General features: G+C 38.8%; 1 protein-coding gene across 5 annotated transcripts in view; it reads right to left on the minus strand.

Annotated features, from left to right (window-relative positions):
• Nucleotides 1-630: 630 nt before the first annotated feature.
• Nucleotides 631-16,853, minus strand: part of DDX6 (DEAD-box helicase 6) — a 43,812-nt gene continuing 27,589 nt past the window's right edge. For all 5 annotated transcript variants that reach the window (XM_053594522.1, XM_053594518.1, XM_053594520.1 and 2 more), the window contains exons 7-14: nt 16,229-16,323; nt 14,081-14,203; nt 13,288-13,416; nt 11,806-11,922; nt 9,867-9,930; nt 7,182-7,283; nt 6,217-6,399; nt 631-4,961 (exon numbers count right to left, since the gene is read on the minus strand). In XM_053594522.1, the coding sequence (XP_053450497.1) occupies nt 6,224-6,399; nt 7,182-7,283; nt 9,867-9,930; nt 11,806-11,922; nt 13,288-13,416; nt 14,081-14,203; nt 16,229-16,323 (806 nt within the window). In that variant the 3' untranslated portion in view covers nt 631-4,961; nt 6,217-6,223. The remainder of the gene's footprint in view (nt 4,962-6,216; nt 6,400-7,181; nt 7,284-9,866; nt 9,931-11,805; nt 11,923-13,287; nt 13,417-14,080; nt 14,204-16,228; nt 16,324-16,853) is intronic.

The following is a 16,853-nucleotide window of genomic DNA, read 5'->3' on the forward strand; positions in this document are numbered from 1 at the left end:
CTAACTACCAAAACCCCTGGATGCTCAAATCTCTTACATAAAATGGTGTAGTATCTGCATATAATCTACCCACACCCTTTCATATACTAATCTCTGGATTACAATTCTGATACAATGTAAATGCCATGTAATTATACATTTGGGGAATGACAAAAACAGTTGTTACTTTTTTAGTAGAGGCAAAAACTGTAGGCCCAACCACATTTTCGAGGATGGCATTATCTGTGGATGTGAACCACGGACAGAGGCCAACCGTATCCTGTCATTTACAACAAAGGCAGTTAGAGTCGTGTCTAAATTTTATTTGCATCTTTAGTTTTATACAATACCATAGGAATCCTGTTGTAGTAGTGTATTCTGCTTCACATTTGAGAATGATTCTTCTGGGAAGTGACCATTACTTAGAATCATGGACTGACATCTCTCCTCCCTTAGAGATTATGCCTAAGAAACTGACAGCGGAGTGATGGGACATCTAGGATGCATGGACGCTTCAGATTTTTATTTAACTGAGCTCAGGAACAATTTTGAGAATGACTGCTACACCGTATGAATTACTTTACTAAATAAAATACCTCCAAACTCCAATTCTTATATTCACAGGCTGGGGCTAAAGACAGACCACACACATTTGGAGTTCCAGTGGGCTTTTATTGAGATAAACAAAAATCAAGATTTTACCAACCATCTTTTATGAACCTTATAAACTCAGCAGACTGGCTTATATACGTGTACATACAACACAACACATCCCAACAAAAAGAGAGCCCCACTGGAACATTTGCCAATTAACAGAAAGCCAATTTTCCCTTTCCCCAAATGTTTTCAAAATTTTGAGTTCCCACTGTTCACTTCTCAGTGGAACTGGTCCCTTGTGGCTAGGGACACTGAAATTCTCCCATTTTTATTGAACAAAAAAATAAACTTTTTCCTTTTTGTTTCAAAAAAGGGAAGTGACTTTGTTTTCTCCAGGCCCCCTCCCCCAAAACCACTGGTTAAAAGACAGTAGCCTGTATCTTAATAACCCAGCCCTACCCCTCCCTTTCCCTGCCCAGCATTGTCTACTGGAGAATTTAAATACACTTCTGCTGGAATCTGTCAGCTGTGGAGGGGCAGAGTCCAGGTGCCAGGCTAGCTCTCTGTGACCTCAACTATGACAACCTTTGGACACTTAACTCTTTACCCCAAAGATGAGTTTTTAGATCAAAGAGTATATTTTCTTTGGGAGTTAAAAAAACAACCTTTAGGGATATAAAGTAGAACTACAAGCTCACCAAAGTTCACTCAAGTTCACCAAAAAGCTGACTTATTTTAGCTCCCATGAGGCCAATAATTTTGCTTGACAAAGATATTTGGCAAGAAAATGATTCCACAACAAATTTTACAGAACACTGAAAAAAAGTAGAAAATTAAAATAACATGGCTTAATTCCCAAGAACTTATTATTATCATTTTTTTTTTTTGTTACTCATCTAGAAGGTCAGGAGTGTGGCTAAAGGCAGTTTTTGATGAGGTTATGGAGCTTCCAAAGTGTTTCTAAATCCTTAGTGCAGACACCCTCCCTTTTGGGGCACAGTACCCTCCCTCCCACCCCTATTAAAAAAAAGAAAAGAAAAAAATTAAACCAAATGATCAGAATGAGATGCTTTGATTCCAACAATTGACACTCAAGCTTTGTGCTGAGTTCTTGTTCTAACTAAGCATGATGGTATCAAACACAAAGCACATGGCAAAGGAAAGATGCTCTCATCTCATTCTGAAAACAAATACTGATGACCACCCCCCGCCCCCCCCCCCCACCCCGGGGCCAAACCATGTTATGACGGTGGGACCAACTTGAAAATAATTTAGAGGAATATTCAGGTTTCCTTCTCCTTTCTTTCCATGAAAGGTCATTTTAGAGTAAATTTATTCTATTCCTAAAGGAAGGGCAAGAGAGTTTCTATCCCCATCAGAACATTTGAGGAGAGAAAAAAATACAGGTCTAGAGGTGGCAAGGTATGTGAACAGTCCATAACCCACAGGCTAAACCATGAGTTGGATATAGTTTTAAAATAGGGACTAGCTCTCACCCAAATGGACCACTAGAAAAATATTGCCATTACTTAAAAAAAATAAAAACCACTCAGTATCAGAAAGAATCTGAAAATGATTTCCAATAGTTAACAGTGCTTCCTTATAACGGTATCGAGGGATTTAAAAAAAAACAAAAAAAAAACCAGGCTTTGACCTGGTCTTAGAGCATCTTTCCATTTTAACAATTCCTATTCAAGAGTTAAGCACCAAAACTGGACAGCTGCCTCTGCAAGACTGTGTCCAATAGTGGTGTCCCAGATAGTTTTAAGTGCCACTCCTCATCAGAGGCCATACTTCAGTAATACTTTCAATTTTAAGTCTGTGCTTTAAGAGGGACCCACAGGCATGTGGCACTAGGCAGAGCAGTCTGAGGTTAGCAAAGAAGACTGCATGTTTTTTTTAGTCACCATACACTCTCTAGTGAGATACCAAATTGCATTTACACTCCTTTCTTGCTTTTCTGCTTTATGAATGATCCCTCTTATCTCACAAAAGGTGGGGGAGAAAAGAGAGCTGCATCAGTACAAGGGCAAGATTTTTTTTTGGTCAAAAGTTGTTGCCTTTTAAATTCTCTCCCACCCTCCCTGAAAAAGTTACTTCCTTAATTAGGGTTTAAATTTAGTAACCAATATGGACTGGACAAAACACAGGTGACTTTGATTCTAGATAAATGAGCTTGCTCTTTTTGGGGTTTGTACTGTGCAGCCCTTGCTACAGTTAAGGAGTTAGGGCTATGTCTAATCAAGAGACATCTGTAGGATTTTGATTCCCATGGAATTTTGTGAGTCACAAATAGTTTTGCTTAGAACTGGGCGGAGTTAAAAAAATGCAACTTTGAATAACTGATTTCTTTATCCAGATGAATTAAAGCATGAAAGCATATGGCAGGACTTATTTTGTAGTATCTAAGGGCTTTGAAAACAATGGAATATGGATCAATTTTAAAAGAATTTTGTTTTTTGTTTCCCCACAGATGCCTCCTGACTGACCTAGTACACTGGGTTAAAAGGGAATTAAAAACATTAAAAAAAAAAAAGTTCACTGGTTTTGATTCATCTCACTCCTTTTGCCTGGAGATCAGGCCAAACATCAAGCATGTTGGGAGGGGCACAATTTAAAGCAACACTATCAACTGTAAAGCATTTGCCAGCAATTTACAGTGCAAAATGACAGATAATTCTTTTCACTACGCAAGAGGATGGCAAGCAGCTTTCTGTAGCATGAAAGTTAACAGCTCTCAGTGGTTGCCCATTTCTGCATAAGGCAGGTAGGCAGAGGGCAACACATTTACATACATAAGGAGATGATCCACAGAAAATCAAGTTCCAGAACTGCTAACATTAGCAAAGCTGGTACTGGCTAAATATCCTGAAATGCGAACCCATGCTTTATGCATATACTGTTCAAAAACACTGCCATTCAATGACTTTCCATACTGCAAGGTAGATTAATCTTTGCCCTCTTTTGCAGAGCTTGAAAAATCCCTCCAACTTTCAGTAAGGGGGAAGAAGCAAAATCAGAGAATTCCTCAAAAAAGAAAAAAATCTTGAATTACAGATTTTTTTTAAGTTTCCTTATTCTCTTTATAAGCCTCTTCCAAAGATACCACATGAGACAGCATGGCAGCAAACAGTACGCCTCAGACTTCTGAGTCCCTTTTCTAACACAGGGTCCCACAGAAATCTGCTCTCTATAGCAAGAGGCCAAAGTACTTTTTAGAATTTAGTGTTGCGGAAAACTGAGCCCCTCTCATCTATAGCTGCTCCCATAATCACTCTAATCCCCTTAATCCCAGCAACCTTCATCCAAAAAAAAAAAATATATATATATGTATATATATATATATATGAACCCAGAAAAAAACTTATTTACAAAGTTTATACAAGTATACACACCCGATTTTCTATGGGACACACTTTTGCCACAGAGGAAAGAGGGTCAAGGCTCTGACATGTCTACACATCAAGTGCCATACTGCTAATGGAGGCGTATGTAAACCAGTCTTTAGTGTTCTGCTATAGAGCACAAAGGCTTGTCATATGGCTCCTGCAATGATAGACTGCTCTTTCCTTTGGGAGTGATGATGTTTTACCTAATCAGCCCAGAAGAAATTTTACTTGGGATTTTTTTTTTTTAAATACATGTATTTACAGTGCAGATGAACTGCAGTTGCATATCAACTCCTCCACATAAAGAAAAAGAAAATGGTGTTTAACATTAATAGTAAGTTTCATCTTCCAGCCCTGGGCTTGAGTATTGGGTAGAAAGGGAAGAGAGAGACTTCAACTTGAAACCAAAATGCAAAGACAAAATTTCTAAAAGAAAAAAAAAAATAAGGAAAGAAAAAAAAGGAAAGAATTACTATTGTTGACTCCATGGGCTGTGTCTAAAAGATGATATTCTGAATGGTCTCATAGCATAAGGCACTTCGCACAAATAAGTAATAAGCTCTTCCGGCTTAAAAAACGGATGAGTAATCAGGGAGAAGTTGAAATGCAGTCAAGAGTCAGCTGTTGTAGAATTTTGAAATCGCAGACAAGCTTGTGTGTTCATCAAGATTCTTCTCTTTTTAGGGTTTCTCCCCTTCTCTTCTTTTTCCTCTCCTTCCTTGTCCCTTCTCCCCAGAAAACATTTTTAAAAAACCAGCAGTTAGTGCAACTAATGTTCAGTCAGCACACAGTGCAAACAAGTGGAACAAAAAAGGTATATTCCTTCTTTTCAGCCTTTTTTCTCTTCACCAGTTAAAAAAAGAAAAAAATGTCTTGAGCTCTTTTAAGTCTTCATAGTTCCAAAATAAAAGAAGATGAAAAACCCACAAAGAGAAGAGCATCCCCCCTAAACCATGTGTCACAGATCCAAACGAGCCTCCTGTAGTTTGTCAAAGCCTAAAGAGAGAAAAAAAATCTAAGATTAATATGTGTGAAAGCAATACGCACTAGGATACACAGATTTTCACAATCTTTATCCCAAATGCTCTCTTTCTAGTAGTGTCTACTGAACCTTTACCTACTTGTAAAATCCACTGGTAAGAAGGATTAAGCAGTTTCTGCCAGGCATCCCTGAGATAGAATGAGAGCCTGAATGTTTTGGTAGCAGGTAGCTCTCATTCGTAACTACTAAATCAAGGGGGAAAAATTTTACCTTACATAAATGTACAGTCTGACAAAGTACTAGCAAATACTGGTTAGTTTTACATTCGTTCAATGCATAGGGCATTTAACTTCGGGGGAAAAAAAGAGTTAAAAGTGAAATGAGTAATTTAAAAATTCTTTCAATTTGGTAAGATGGTCATCGTAATTTGCAAACTATCATTTGTCAAATCAAATTCTTAGGAAAAATTCTAAAGTAGCCTACCTTACTTAATGTCGAGGATTGTTTTGCACATTTCTAAACACAGCCCAAAAGTCATCAAAAGATGAAAGGCAAGGGTGTACGGAAAATCAGAGTAATGCATTTTAAAAAGACAGTCATCCTCATACCCTGATTACACATTTGGAAATAAGGTATTATAGGTAACCTTACTTTCTAAAGTACCCATTAGAAATGAAAAGGAAATGTTAAAAATAGAGGGATGAGGCCAGGTGCAGTGGCTCGGGCCTGTAATCCCAGCACCCTGGGAAGCTGAGGTGGGTGGAATGCTTGAGCTCCCGAGTTTGAGAGCACCCTGAGCAAGAGGAAGACCCCACTTCAAGGATCACTTGAGCTCAAGAGTTTAAGGTTGCTGCAAACTACGATGCCACAGCACTCTACTGAGGGCAGCAAAGTGAGACAGTCTCTCTAAATAAATAGAGGGATGATTTTGAGTGAAAAAATAAATGGCAAGAGCAGAAAATACTTTCATGTTCAAAACTGTTTAAGATTCTCTTTTGCTATTATTGTAGGGGTCTAAATTTATCTTAAGTATCACATGCTTATCACATTACTCAGGAAGGTGCATTCAAAACAGCATTTATGGATTCGATTCCTTAATGAGGCTACAACTTCACCCAAGAGTTATTTGCTGTTACTATCATTTATGCTAATGAGTATTTCTACCCTTTACTACCATCATATATGGCCAACATCAAATCTCCCTCCTGGAAGACCTTGACTTCCTTCCTTTATTACAGGTTCCACTTAGCTATCCTGTCAGGTACGCACATGCTTGTTAAGGTTTTTCATCTTCTACAGGCTCGCTGTGGTATTCTGCCACATATAGGCTCTTGTCAATGTTGCTCGGGATAGGTTTAATTTCTGTTCCCAGCTGCTCCTCAATACTTTTCAGGTTGAAGCGATCATCATATGTAATCAAGTTGATGGCTAAGCCAAGATGACCAAAGCGACCTGATGAAAAATTTGTTTACAAATTAATTTAAAAAATGAATTTGAAAATTAATGTGCACGTGCAAGTCTATTAGTGGAAAAACCACACAGGATTGATTTTTCTGTTCAGTATGATTCAGTTGAGTATATGAAATTACTTATGGTCTCTTCCGGTTTCACAGTCTAATGTACTATTTTATTCTAGCTTTTACCAATGACAAAAAGGATGCTGATCTTCATCAAAAGCCACACAGATACATATACTAAACAATACAGTCACAGATCATATCACAGAAATTCTGTGTTAACTTCATCTCCAATTAAGCATATTTTAAATTATTCTTTTTTTTTTTTTTTTTTTTTTTTTTTTGTAGAGACAGAGTCTCACTGTACCGCCCTCAGGTAGATGCCGTGGCATCACACAGCTCACAGCAACCTCTAACTCTTGGGCTCAAGCGATTCTCTTGCCTCAGCCTCCCGAGCAGCTGGGACTACAGGCGCCCGCCACAACGCCCGGCTATTTTTTGGTTGCAATTTGGCCGGGGCTGGGTTTGAACCCGCCACCCTCGGCATATGGGGCCGGCGCCTTACCGACTGAGCCACAGGCGCCGCCCTTAAATTATTCTTAAATAAATGTTTTAGAAGAATTAGAAATCAGTAGTAAGTACCAAACTGAATTAGTGTTAATTCACTATTCTCATGGCTACCATACTCTTTCACAAAGAAACAAAATTTAATGATTATGTATTTCAAACAACTTCCACCCCAACCCTTCCACCAAGAACATCCCTCCTTTTCCTCACCTGATCTTCCAATACGATGGAGATAGGTCTCTGCCAGCTTTGGGAAGTCAAAGTTTATTACCACATTCACAGCTTGTATATCAATACCTCGGGTAAACAGATCTTTAAAACACAAAACAAAGAAGACAATTCTGTTATTTTATTTTAGAGACACAGTTCACTCTGTTGCCCTGGCTAGAGTGCTGTGGCCTCAGTCTAGCTCACAGCAACCTCAAACTCCTGGGATGGAGCGATCCTCCTGCCCCAGCCTCCCAAGTAGCTAGGACTACAGGAGCCCACCACAATGCCCAGCTAATTTTTTCTCATCTTAATAGAAACAGGGTGTCCATGTTAGTCAGGCTGGTCTTGAACTCCTGAGCTCAAGGGATCAACCCATCTCAGCCACCCAGAGTGTTAAGATTGCAGGTATGAGCCACTGCACACAACCTGGACACCTCTTGATACCACAATAATCTAACTGTACAATTCTAGTGTACTCTAAATATACTAATTTTATTCAGCTTTTCATATGCATGGGTAACATATATGCGCTTTAAAAAAATCATGGTGGTGGCGCCTGTGGCTCAGTGAGTAGGGCGCCGGCCCCATATGCTGAGGGTGGCGGGTTCAAACCCAGCCCCGGCCTAACTGCAACAAAAAAAATAGCCGGGCGTTGTGGTGGGCACCTGTAGTCCCAGCTGCTCGGGAGGCTGAGGCAAGAGAATTGCGTTAAGCCCAAGAGTTAGAGGTTGCTGTGAGCTGTGTGATGCCACAGCACTCTAAACGAGGGCGGTACAGTGAGACTTTGTCTCTACAAAAAAAAAAAAAAAAAAAAAAAAAAAATCATGGTATGATATACATAAAATTGGATACAGATTTTTTTGTAGCATCTAACTATCTGGTGAGGAGTATTTGTTGTACATCACCAAATTATCTGTTAGGCTCGGTGCCTGTAGCTCAGTGGTTAGGGCGCCAGCCACATGCACTGAAGATGGTGGGTTCGAACCCGTCCCAGGCCTGATAAATAACATCGACAACGACAACAACAAAAACAGCCGGGCACTGTGGTGGGCACCTGTTGTCCCAGCTACTTGGGAGGCCGAGGCAAGAGAATCACTTAAGCTCAAGAGTTTGAGTTACTGTGAGCTGTTGATGCCATCGCACTCTACAGAGAGCAACATAAGTAAGACTCTGTCTCAAAAAAAAGTCTGTTAAATGAATTAACTATAAAATTATTTTAAATTAAGTTTATAAAGCATTCCATTTTATAGAGTAGAAAAACAGCATAAAATAGAAAATATGACTTGGCTCAGCACCCATAGTTCAATGAGTAGGGTGCCACCCACATATACCAAGGCTGGTAGGTTTGAGCTCAGCTGGAGCTTGCTAAACAACAATGACAATTCCAACAAAACAAACAAAAAAAAAAACAAAACAGCTGGGCACTGTGGTGAGTGCCTGTAGTCCCAGCTACTTGGGAGACTAAGGCGAGAGAATTTCTTGAGGCAAGAGTTGGAGGTTGCTGTGAGCTGTGACACCACGTACTCTACCGAGGATGACATAGTGAGACTCTGTCTCAAATAATAATAATAATAAAAAGCAAATTTAATACTCTGCTAGAAAAATTAGGAGTATATGTCTAGAAAATCATTTTGTAAAAATCCAGATGCTGAAATAGCACTCTAAATTTTGATATGGGTGGTGGTCATACGGTCATTATTCATCAAATAATACACTTAAAATTAGTACATTATCTGTAGTGGACCTCAAACTACAAATTCTCCTCTACTCAGAAGCCTAATTTAGACTATTAATCTCATACCAATAATATTATTCTAAAAGTGTAGCTGTGGGAAGGTACAAGGTACTGAATCCATTTGCTTTGGCTATCTACCTGACAACCCCCAATTTGTTCTTTATGTAGTAAAGTAAACCAAAATATAGATTAATCATCTTCTAAGAAAAAAAATTAAAAGGTCACAATAAACAACTTCTAAAACTTAGGCAGCATCTTAATAAAATTCATTTTGTGTTAAGATACTCATTTTTGTACTTCCATTCAGAAAACATACAAATCCCAAAACTAAAAAAAAAAATTTTTTTTTTGTAGAGACAGAGTCACTTTATGGCCCTCGGTAGAGTGCCGTGGCCTCACACAGCTCACAGCAACCTCCAACGCCTGGGCTTAGGCGATTCTCCTGCCTCAGCCTCCCGAGTAGCTGAGACTACAGGCGCCCGCTACAACGCCCGGCTATTTTTTTGTTGCAGTTAGGCTGGGGCTGGGTTTGAACCCGCCACCCTCGGTATATGGGGCCGGCACCCTGCTCACTGAGCCACAGGCGCCACCCCCAAAACTAAAATTTTTAAAGAAGGTTAGATAAGTGAAGTAGTGGGAGTGAAGGAACACTAAAGGAATCTATAACTTGTTGTGATCAATTAACTGTAAACACAACTATTTCCAGACCAGCCCTTAAAATTATTTCCAAAGACCGAGCTTTGAGGTATGAGCGTGAGAGTTAAGTTCTTTGCAGTTTCAGATACTGGATCTAATTTCAGGAGTTAACCAGACTTCCTTCTCAACTTCAGGAATTCTAAAAGTGATGGTTGGATACACTGGACTGTTCACAGTCTACACATGTGATATGGACAAAGAATGCAAAGCAGAACTAGGGAGAAAACCAATTGAAGTAAATACAGAACACTTACCAGTGCAAACAAGATTTCGGCATAAGCCATTTCGGAAATCATGAAATACACGATTCCGATGTTCCTAGAAAAAAACCAATACGTTCTGTTTGATTAATACTGACATACAGCCCCCAATTTTCCATACCAGTTTCTCATATCCAGTCAGTTCTTTATGTCCTATATCTGTTTATACAAATAATCTATGACATTTAGATTCTTTAAAACCAAGTATAAGTTGGTTAACCTATAGAAATTTTTCTTATGTTTTACGATGTTGTAGTTGGAAAAAAGTTTTTGTATTATAGCTTTGAATTGTTTTCTATTAAATCAGATTCTGAAATTTAGAGAGTGTATCCTTTACTGAAGGTGAACAGTAAAGACTATCAGCTAATGGATCATGTTAGAGAAGTTAAAAATCTAGCAGTGCTGTTTAACAGAAACTTCTATAACAAAGGAAATATTCTTTATCTGTACTTCCAATACAGTACCCAGTCCTGACAGGTGGCTGAGCACTTAAAATGTGACTATGACTAAAGAACTGAATTTTTCATTTGATTTCATTTTAACTACTTTAATACAATGTGGTTATTGTATTAAACAGCACAAATTGAGAGATTACCTAGGGAAGGAAAGGAAGAATAAAATCTCACTTTTGTTATCCTGTTTGACAGCTTACAAACTACTCATTCATATATTATCTCAATCTTCCTAGCAACTTTATAAAGTATGAATATGTATGATTATCCCTATTTTATTCTTAGAAAATTAAACCTCGGGCGGCGCCTGTGGCTCCGTCGGTAAGGCGCCGGCCCCATATACCGAGGGTGGCGGGTTCAAACCCAGCCCCTGCCAAACTGCAACCAAAAAAAATAGCTGGGCGTTGTGGTGGGTGCCTGTAGTCCCAGCCACTCGGGAGGCTGAGGCAAGAGAATCGCTGAAGCCCAGGAGTTGGAGGTTGCTGTGAGCTGTGTGAGGCCACGGCACTCTACCGAGGGCCAAAAAGTGAGACTCTGTCTCTACAAAAAAAAAAAAAAAAAAAAAAAAAATTAAACCTCAAGAGAGGTCTATACTTGAGGGTCCTCTGGCTACTAAGCCTTAGAGTTTATGTATTTATTTTGTTGAGCCACAGACTCACTATGTGGCCCTCAGTAGTGCTGTGAAGTCACAGCTCACAGCAACCTCAAACTCTTGGGCTTAGGCCAGCAGTTCTCAACCTGTGGGTTGCAACCCACAGGAACTGTATTAAAGGGCCGCAGCATTAAGAAGGTTGAGAACCACTGGCTTAGGTGATTCTCTGCCTCAGCCTCCCAAGTTGCTGGCACTATAGGCACCCACCACAATGCCCAACTATTTTTTTGTTGTTGTTGCACTTGTCATTGTTGTTTAGCAGGGCCTGGCTGGGTTCGTACCCATCAGCCCTGGTGTATGTGGTTGGTGCCCTAACCACTGAGCTATGGGTACTAAGCCGAAGAGTGTTTTTTTTTTTTTTTTTAAAGAGACAGAGTCTCACTTTATTGCCCTTGGTAGAGTGCCATGACATCACAGATCACAGCAACCTCCAACTCCTGGGCTTAGGCGATTCTCTTGCCTCAGCCTCCCGAGTAGCTGGGACAATAGGCGCCCGCCACAATGCCTGGCTATTTTTTGTTGCAGTTTTGGCAGAGGCGGGGTTTGAACCCACCACCCTCAGTATATGGGGCTGGTGCCCTACCTGCTGGACCATAGGCACTGCCCCTGCTGAAGAGTTTTGTTCTTGTTTTTTTTTTTTTTTGCAGTTTTTGAACCCGTCATCTCTGGCATTATAGGGCCGGCGCCCTACTCCTTTGAGCCATAGGTGCCGCCCCGAAGAGTTTATTCTTAAACTTAGCACATTTAGAGGCACATTAAAACAAAATCCAAGAAATTCTAGGAAAAAGACTTTTTGTTACAACTGTGAAAATTCTAGTTTTATACTTACCTGCCTCATTTTAGCATGAATATAGAAGCAAGAATAACCCAGTTGAGAAATCTTCTTGGCTAGCAATTCAACTCGTTGAGAGGAGTTACAGAAAATGATCGACTGGTTTATCTGAAGCTGAGCACAGAAAAAATAGGTATGAGAAAGAAAAACAAGAACCTTCATTTAGTTTGCCAAATCTTGGGAAATACAGAGCAAACAAGAAATGTTAACGCGGCCTAAAACTCAGAATCTCATGATATGAGATGGCAAACTGTAAAAACTGTAAATATTTTCTTTATTTTATAGTTGCAGATAATAATTTGAAAGTTTTATTGTACAAGAGTACATTCCATGAGGGATACACAAGTGCCAAGAGTAAAATACGATCAATTTTCATTATTCAAAGTAGTTATGTCCTACAAAGTCAGTGCAAATACTAAACTAGCAAATATAGACCTCCAAGGGGAAATACAGGGTTAGGCTACTATTAGTCTCTGATCACAATTTTTTTCATCAACAGATCAAGGCAAAACCCTCTTTTACATGTTTTAGTTTAAGAATAGCTTATTTCATATATTCAGAGTCCACGATAACTCACGCCTGTACAAAACTTATCTAACACACATTTTCTCTGTAAGAAACGGCAGGCAGTTTTTTAAAGCAACAGACTATCTATTTACCTACCTATTTCTGAGATAGTCTCACTCTACTGCCCTAGGTGGAGTAGCTCACAGCAACCTCAATCTCTTGGGCTCAGGCAATCTTCTTGCCTCAGCTTCCCAGGTACCTGGCACTACAAGTGTCCGCCAAGAAACCTGGATAGTTTTTCTAATTTTATTAGAAACAAGGTCTAACTCTTGCTCAGGCTGGTCTCAAACTCTCCTGAGCTCAGGTCATCCACCGGCCTCAGCCTCCCGAAGTGTTAGGATTATAGGCATAAGCTATCATGCCTGGCTGTACATCAGCATTCTTGTGTGTAGGAACAATGGGCAGCACATCAAGTCTATATGTAAGGATCAATTTACAGTTAAGACATCAACAAAAAGCACACAAACTTCAAAGACATGGCAGACTGTGAAAATCACACTTGTTCACAGTACCAGAGATAAAACACAGTGCTGCATTCTTCAACCTCAATTGGGAAAGTGCCTATCATTCTTCAACACTATGCAAATGTCCACGCATGGCTGTGAAAAGTGCCTGGAGTACTGATTTTGGGGTTACAAATAAATTCTAGTGACTAGGCAAATTCACAAATACAGAATCTGTGATTAATGAGGATCAACGCTAATTAAGGTCAAAGTACTTCAGAAAAAAGTTACAAGTCCCCATGATTTGTCAACTATATAGTATTGCCCTCAGATCATCAACTAAAACTGCCTTATAGGAAACTCTAAGAACATTTTTTACAGTAAAAATGGTGTGGAAATTGATGACGTCAAATTTTACTGGGATTAAGCGATGGACAGTATTTAGTAGCAAAAGCTTATTACTTCTTACCCTGGAGAAAAGTGTGTTGAGGCAGTGTACTTTTTGGCGCTCAGTTACATATGCGTAGTACTGGGTTACTCCCTTCAGAGTTAGTTCCTCCATCAGGTTAATCTCATAGGGTTTCTGCAAGTGGGAATTCTGAAAAATAAAATTGAACCTCATACTTCAAATCAAAGCAGAGTTTTACCTCTTAAATTCAAAATATATCCCACACCTTTCTGACAAAATGCTTGCTTATAGGGAATTATCTCACTCCAAAATGTATCATCTGTCACGGTAGAAATAAATTACCCTAAAATGAGAGATCTCAGATTTAGAAATGCAGCTAATTTACTACCACAAGTTGAATATCCTTTATGTGAAAGGCTTGAGACCAGAAGTATTTCAGATTTTGGAATATTTGCATTCATAATTCTTATTGGCTGAGTATCCTTAATCGAAAATCCAAATCACTTCAATGAATATTTACTTTGAGCATCATGTTGGTACTCAAAGTTCCAAATTTTGGAGCATTTTGGATTTTAGACTAGGGATAACCAACTTGTATTTTGCATACAGAATAATGCTATAAGCAATTTACCTAGCTTCAATGGCTATGTAAGCCTGACACCAAAAACTAAATGAAAATGAGGAATTTAATCATGTTGCTATTATAGCTTTTTTAAAGAAATTAATTTATTGACAACAAGAAAAAGCCAAAAACTTGGAAGTACTTGGCATAAGGTATATTCGCTGATAACATGTAATTATGGATAAAAGCATACTCAGAGGCAACTGGACAGCACTGATTCCAAGTACTCACCATGAACTTCTGTACACTAAGAGGGAAAGTAGCGGAATATAGTAAAATCTGCCTGTTTTTAGGTAGCGTGAGAATGATATCCTCCATTATCTGCACAAAATCCTGTGATAGCAACTTATCTGCCTGTAGTACAAAAAGAACACAACTTTCAAAACAATGAAATGTTTAAGGTCTTTGGTTAATATATGGTCAAAAAATAAAGTATCATCTAACAAGAGCATTTATGGAATTCTTCTGGTTGTAAACAGTAAATTCTCTCCAAAACTGCAGAGTCCAATGGTACCAAGATAAATTTCCAGTGATTCAGGAGTGGGAAAAATCTATAATCCCCATTTTTTAGGGGAAAAAAGCTTTAGACAGATGAAACACCTACTCCTATAACAGAATTTTAATGTTATTCCCATTAAACAGGTTAAGTATGTATAGTAGTTAAAAGTAGTTCTGGAGTTAAACTACTTGAAATCTTGTCCTATTTACCAGCTGTGTTCATCTATTCCTTACATAGTACTTTGTTAGAAATCTACCATAAATGATTATAAAAATTAAATAAAAAAACACATAAAGTACTTAGTGCTAGCACACAAGTGATTGATTAACTGATTGGTCCATTCATTCATTAACTCACTCATTCATTTAGAGAGACAGGCTCTCACTCTGTCACCCAGGCTAGAGTGCAGTGCATTGACCACAGCTCATTGTAACCTCCAACTCCTTGGTTTAAGCAATCCTCTCTGCTTAGTCTCCCAAGGAGCTGGCACTTTAGGCAAGCCCAGCTGGGGATTATTTATTTGAGACAGAGTCTCACTCAGTTGTCCTGGGATTGAGTACTGTGGCATCACAGAGCATAGCAACCTCAACTCTTGGGCTCAAGCGATCCTCTTGCCTCAGAAGGGACTACAGGAGCCTACCAAAACACCTGGCTAATTTTTTTATTTGTAGAGATGGGATCTTGTTTTGCTCAGGCTGGTCTCAAACTCCTGAGCTCAGGCAATCCACCAGCCTCGATCTCCCAGAGTGCTAAGATTACAGCCACGAGCCACCGTGCCTGGCCCCCAGCAGGTTTTAAAAATCTTTTTTGAGAGTTGGAATCTTATTTCATTGCCCAGGCTGGCCTCAAGCAATCCACTGGGATGTCCCAACGTGCTGGGATTACAGGCATCAGCCACCATATCCAGTCTCACAATATTAGTTATGTTATCTTCTTTAACTTGTAGATAAAAGCCTTGATTCAAATTAGACTTTGATCAATGAACTAGTTACCTATAACTACCTATAACAAACGAAATGGAAAATAAACTTTTTATCAAACTATTAATAATACTGATATGCTACCGATGTTCCTTAACTTACAATGAGATTGTGTCCTGATAAAATGCAGCATGTAAAAAAATGCATTCAATACAACTAAGCTACCAAACATCATAGTTTAGCCTAGCCACCTTGAACATGCTCAAAACACTTCCATTGGCTTACAGTTGGGCAAAAATCACCTAATACAGTATACTGCAGGGCATTAGTTGTTTACCCTTGTGATTGTTGTGACTGGGAATTGTGGTTTGCTGCCACTGCTTAAAATCACCAGAGAGTATCATACAGCCTATTGCTAGCCAGGGAAAAGATCAAAATTAAAAATTTGAAGTACGGTTTCTACCAAATGCATATCACTTTCACATGATTGCTTCTGCAAAAACATTGTAAATCGAACCATCTGAAGTCAGGGACCATCTGTACATGTACAAAACACTGCCAGATCTGAAGGATACAGCATTTAATGTTCTTAAAAGGAAATTTATAACCAATGTGGCGAGATAATGCATGTAACAGAAACCAAAAACCACATATGAAGTAGTATACACAAAATGACGTGTTAGAGACAGTATATTTCATAAAATGTATCAATGTAACAGAAAGGGACTCAGAGTGAACTTAGTTTTGAGGACATTCAGGAACTCCTCTCCTTGAAAACTAAAAATAAAACCTAAACTATTTAACATCCCTGAGAAAAAGATACAAGGCTGAATTCTTATGAATACCTACCATCTATTGCTTCTGAAGGGTAAAACATACAGCTTTTGTTTCATTTACTGGCAGTTATAAACAAAGACAGTAAAATACAGAACAACATCTTTCCAAATGAAGAGACATTACCTCATCCAATACTATCATCTGGACGTGATCGACCTTTGCTACTCCTTTCTTAATAAGATCCAGGATTCTCCCAGGGGTAGCGATCACCACGTGTACTACACAAGATTTAGAGAACACATATCCTCATTAATTTTAACTTGGGCAAAAAGGATATTGAAAAGGTTTATCATATACAGTCAGGCACCAATTAACAACAGGGATCAATTTGGAGAAATGTGTTGTTAGGAGACGCCATAAAGGATACAAACCTAGACTATATAGCCTATGCCATCATTTAACTTCATTATAATGTTATATATAACTATTACTGTATTAAATATGTGGGTCCTTTGTTCACCCAAAAGTCATTATGCAGCACATGACTGTATCTTTTATCAGAAACACTGTTGCATAAGAATAAATAATATAAAAAGACATAAAGATATTGTTTTAGGATAGAGACTTCCATTTTACCTTGGGATGGCAAAAGAATACAGAATACTCATTTGTTTCACTCCTACACTGGGTGGGCTACAGCTTCCCAATTCACCTTCTCCAAATAGGAGGCATGCTTTCTTGTCTTAGGACAATCCCCAATGACTAATAATTAAAGGCATACCAGGCTTCTGACATAATAGCAATGCCT

Source organism: Nycticebus coucang, chromosome 6 (assembly GCF_027406575.1).
Source record: "Nycticebus coucang isolate mNycCou1 chromosome 6, mNycCou1.pri, whole genome shotgun sequence".
NCBI lineage: Eukaryota > Metazoa > Chordata > Mammalia > Primates > Lorisidae > Nycticebus > Nycticebus coucang.